This window comes from Salvelinus sp. IW2-2015, linkage group LG30 (genome assembly GCF_002910315.2).
Source record: "Salvelinus sp. IW2-2015 linkage group LG30, ASM291031v2, whole genome shotgun sequence".
NCBI lineage: Eukaryota > Metazoa > Chordata > Actinopteri > Salmoniformes > Salmonidae > Salvelinus > Salvelinus sp. IW2-2015.
In genome coordinates, this window is record NC_036869.1 from 12,497,540 (window position 1) to 12,503,255 (window position 5,716).

The 5,716-nt window shown below is 42.8% G+C and overlaps 2 protein-coding genes across 3 annotated transcripts in view; one reads left to right on the top strand and one right to left on the bottom strand.

Annotated features, from left to right (window-relative positions):
• Nucleotides 1–1,293, top strand: part of LOC111955120 (stonustoxin subunit beta-like) — a 28,756-nt gene extending 27,463 nt beyond the window's left edge. Inside the window, exons 2-3 of the mRNA XM_070436071.1 lie at nt 160–206; nt 683–1,293. Coding sequence (XP_070292172.1) covers nt 160–206; nt 683–1,224 — 589 coding nt within the window. The 3' untranslated portion in view covers nt 1,225–1,293. The remainder of the gene's footprint in view (nt 1–159; nt 207–682) is intronic.
• khdrbs3 (KH domain containing, RNA binding, signal transduction associated 3) overlaps nt 1–5,716 on the bottom strand; it is a 248,543-nt gene that overhangs the window by 173,174 nt on the left and 69,653 nt on the right. The window lies entirely within an intron of this gene.

Below are 5,716 nucleotides of genomic sequence, written 5' to 3' on the forward strand. Positions count from 1 at the left end.
AGGGTTTATGTCAATGTTCATATCAGACATGTTTGACTTATCAGGATAGTTAAGACAAACATTCTTACCACCACTTGGACAAAGTTATATACTGGTTGTGTGTGTGTGAGTTCAGGTGTATCACTCAATGACTGTCTGTTCTTCTGCTTACCGCTACAGTGTGGAACATGGTGGAGAGTACACAATGAAACCTGGGCTTAGAAAATGTGAGTGTTGACTGCTGTGAAGAATATGACTAAGAATAAGTCTTAATTCAAGTTAAGTCAAAGTCAAAGACCACCATCATTACTTACTTGGTCATATTAAATATCAGCTGTAGTTCTACAGAAGCAGAAATCAGGGACACCAAAGTTTACAAAGAGTTGCTTTGACCATGTGTAGGTGTGTGTATGTGTTCGTTTTACGTCAGACATGTATGTGTGTGTGTTTGTGTGTGTTCATGCATGTGTGCATGAAGGTGTGTGTGTGTGTGTTCAGGATGTGTGTGTGTAATTAATGGGAATAAGTGTGTTTTATGTCATCATACAGTATCACATTTGATCATCCCACAAGTCTTAAGTTACCTTTTACTTCTCCTTTTGATACCTACAAACATCTACATTAAAATAATTATTGAAAAGTGAGTTAACATTAAATGTGAATGATGATGATTTCTAATATTGTGTCTGGTTTCATCCATCAGATGTCTGTGATCTCACACTGGACCCAAACACAGTACACAGACTCCTCTCTCTGTCTGAGGAGAACAGAAAGGTGACATGGAGGAGAAAGAAGCAAGAGCCGTATCCTGATCACCCAGAGAGATTTAAGGACTGGCAGCAGGTGCTGTGTAGAGAGGGTCTGACTGGGCGCTGTTACTGGGAGGTAGAGTGGAGTGGGAGAGGTGCTGTTATAGGAGTGACATATAAAGGAATCAGCAGGAGAGGAGAGTTTAATGACTGTTGTCTTGGATACAGTGACAAGTCCTGGAGTCTGGACTGCTCTGACAAAAGTTACACTGCCTGGCACAATAATAATGACACTACCATAGACGTCCCCTCCTCCAGTCCCCACAGAGTAGGAGTGTATCTGGACTGGCCAGCCGGCACTCTATCCTTCTATAGAGCTTCCTCTAACACACTGACCCACCTGTACACATTCACCTCCACATTCACTGAGCCCCTCTATCCAGGGTTTTATGTTTGGTATGTTGACTCTTCAGTGTCCCTGGAAATAATAACCTGACACACACACACACTGGAAACACACACACACTGGACACACACACACACACACACACACACCACACACACACAGCACACCACAACCAACACACACAACAACTACAAACAACACACACACACACCACACTGCCACAACAACACAACACACACACACACACACACGACACAACACACTACACACACACTGACACACACCACACACCACACAACACACACACACACAAGACACACACACACACACTGGACACAAACAACGCACACACAGACCACACACTGGACAACACACACACTGGACACACACACTACATACATTGCATATACCAGGCACGGGGCAACACGGGATTTCAACTCAGGCTCACACAGCAGCACACTTCGACACAAGGCACTTCTTAACTACCTCAGCGGGTTTGTCAGGCTCATCACATCTGAGGCGAACACACACATACTCGCATCCATCCTCACACACACACTTCCGGGATCCCCCGAAGACTCGAATCACTACGTGGTGGGCAAGTAACATGCGGGCTGTATAGCACTGCGTCATCACCATACCCCACACCACGGCCGCTCTCACACACACAGCCATCCGATCACATAATGTACACATGCACTCTCCGGGACGCAGCATACCACTCACATTGGGCGCTGGAGGCACCCACCCAGCAGGATTCTTCCGGTCCCCCCATCCCAAAAAGGTTCCCGAGCTTTTAGCAGAGGTGACCAGATCTGCTCCTGGAGGTCCCCGGATTGGTCACTGACCCAATGTGATCGAGCACTACACACACATAGTGGTACCTGCGGCCTCACCCGCGCGAGCACTCGAATACACACAGCACCTGCGCAGCTCACACTGAAATTCGCTTTCCCGACTCTCACAGCCCGATATGCACATATCACGCACACTATGGACACACACCAGTGTAACACACACACACACGCAACTACTTGTACGCGCACACACTCTGGGTTCCTGGTACTTAAAGATTAAACACTTTGTCTGATATCATATTTACTATCAACCGATTCTACAGTGCACATTACGATACACTAAATAAATACACATTTCTTCCCAAAATGCTATATCTTCATGCACACAACAGACACGTGTATCGAAATAGTACACACTATAATAAATAGTAATATCACCAACTTGTTTTTGTTGCTGGGTTCAGGAGTAAGGGGGGCCTCATTGCTGGTTTAAAAATAAGTATATAGCTTATCAGTGTTGGTGACTAACGTTAGAACAGGAAACTGTTAGGAAATTAGGCAACATCCTAGTTAGTGAATCACACTCGTCCGCATGTACGTCATTCACCAGTTAAGGACAGCGACACACCATGGACAATCTCGCGTCAATCACATTCAATGGACTCACAGGGTGCATCGAGTCACACCATGCGTACACGAACACCTCACACACTGAGACACAACACACAATGGACCAAAACGACATTTTAACACACGAGATCATCCAGCAGACACAACACAACTGGACACACTTAAAAACACACACACACACACACGACACACACAGACTGGAGCGCAACACGACAACACACAAGGCACGGGAGACACTTACAAAAACACACAGACTGTTACTCACCTCAGTCGATTGTACACGCTGGAACACACACACACACACACAAACAAGACCTGGGATACACACACACAAGACAGGACACACACATTGACCACACAACCGGACACGACCACACTGGAGCAAACAGCCACTGGACAAACACACCACACACACTGGCACACACACAAGGGGCCTGAGGGCAATAATCTATTGCTACACTCGACTCACAATGAAATTAGATCAATACAGCAACATACAAACCCACACTACACATGGGTATATACACTCTGGACTCTAAGCACACCTACTATTTAAAAACTAAACAACTAACACTCTCATCATATACGAAAAACGCAAACTACACACGCATTGTACACAAACTTAGGGACGCACACATACGCGAAACACCACTGAGGATTTCATCTAAAACAACAGGATAAGAAGGACACAATTAATGAGCAGACAAACACAAAACAAGATAGAAAACAAACACATAAAAGGGGATGTTTTATATTTAAAATCTTCTAATGGAAATGAAACCAACACACTCACATACTCTCTGACAACACTTAGTCACATACTTAGAGAGAGCAGATGCACAACATTAATATTAACATCGATTACTTCCTGTTTCCTTAGTGCTTTCAGATACTGTAGGTGGCAACATGGTTGTGTAACACTTGAACACATCACTAACTGAACGTTGACTGCGCCTGCGATAGTGAGGAAAATGTGATATGTCTGTGAGAGCGCATATGGAATGTCTTGCCACAGAACAAGGGTAGGTGATGGACAATCACCAAATCAATCACACATCACACACAACAACCCACACTCATTGTGATTCTTATTGTACTAATGCACCACAACTACACAACAGTTATGCCTTGGCTGGACAAAACACACTACACCTGGACACACATAACAGGCAAAACACAAGACAGGTACACAGGGAAAGGCACACCTGTACACAACACAACAACACACTTTGGAGCACACACACTTGGTTTTGGGTGCTCTTGACAAACCATGTTGTTAACTCAGTAAAGCAGGCTACACCAGCAGCCTGAACAGTTCAGAACACACACACTGACATAAACTCGGTAGGACACACCAAGCGTGAGAACCACACACACACCCGCTGTTGAACTACATCACACTAGATCAACAAACACCACCTCATGGCGACACTTAAACACCCACAACTGACACATTTAGATTTACATTTAAGTCATTTAGCAGACGCTTCTTATCCAGAGCGACTTAAACACATACCACACTGCACACATACACCCACTACACAGCACACTGCACAAACTGGACAGACAACTCAACAAGTCCTCTTCAAGTCTATATCTGTGCGATCACAGATAGGTTACTACAAACACGAAACCACACCACTTATGCGTCTTCACACCATATAAGTTCTTTGTGAGGACCTGACAGAGGACCTTCAATGAGGACATAATGTATGATTGAATTGTAGACCACAGAACACCTAATTCCAGCACCAAAGTGTTTTCCAAAGAACGATTATGAGGTGCAAGGTTAATAAGTTTATCAGGAGATCTTGTACTGTTGATGTGTAGTAGGCACGACTACTCTAAATCAACCAACAACATGCAGTTCTTTTCACAGACTCCCATCGTTATACGTTGGTGTTGATACGTATATGACGTTGATCGTTGATAAAGTACATTTCAGAACATACTGGCATTTCTTGTTCTTATACTGTTTTAGATGGATCCTCGTTTTGTCATCTTGTTTTATACTGTTTTTAGATGGATCCTCCTGTTTTATCATCCTTGTTCTTTATACTGTTTTAAGATGGATCCTCTGTTATCATCTTGTTTAATACCGCTTGTTTTAGATGGATCCTCTGGTATTCTAATCATCGTTGTTTTTTATATACTTTTGTTTTCAGTAGGATTCTCTCTTGCATTATATCAATCTTGAGCACACATAATAAATCAAATTGTCACACAGTTGACTTCCGCTAGTTCTTCTCGTGATTTACTATGTTGAAACCCCAAAATGAAAACTGTGTTATTGTTTTACTGTTATCTTACTATATTAAAAACCCATAATAACAAACAGTGTTATTGAAAATCTCCCTTAAACAGCTTGTAAACAAAGACTCTTAGTATTTCCAAGAGAGTCTTTATCCTCTCAACACTCCATAAAACAGTGAAACATTGTTTCCTCTGAATATCAACCCATAAAGGAACGTCGCATCTCCAACATCTGAGTAATGGAACAGAAACAAAAGCATTAACTGCAAATGATTGCCATGTATCACCTCCATACATATCACACAGTCCCCTTTAGTAACGGTGGCTGTACAGTGTTTCTCCATGCTGGCTTTACCTCGTCCATCAAGACCTCTCGCATTACATATCACGCAGTCACACCCTATATAGTTCACCGGATAGTCTACCTTGGGTCCATAACAAAATACCCGCCATTAAATCACCAGTGCTCACCTTTTTTCATCTCGAAGTGTGGTGTGCAGTGACAAATGAGGAATGGGAGGCACTTCGAAGAGATATGATAAAGTTGAGATAGATTGTGTTTGTAATTACAGAAACACGAAAAGAAAACAGACTGGCATGTGGGGATAACCGCGTGTGATTCCATTGGGCCCTAAAAGACTAAACAGAATGCACTTAAACGCCAAATCCGAGATCAAACCAATTTTATTTGAGCCAAAACATAACATTTGCATGTACAGGAAGAAATTTGACTCTCTGATAAAATGGTGCACAAGAAAGTGAAAATAAGCCAGCAAGAATGAATAATATCAACAGAAATATAACGATGATGAAAAGGATTATCACACAAGACAAACAAAAATACGACGTGCCAGAAATTAACCAAAACAACAAACTCAACATCACGAGATAACCCCTCGCCA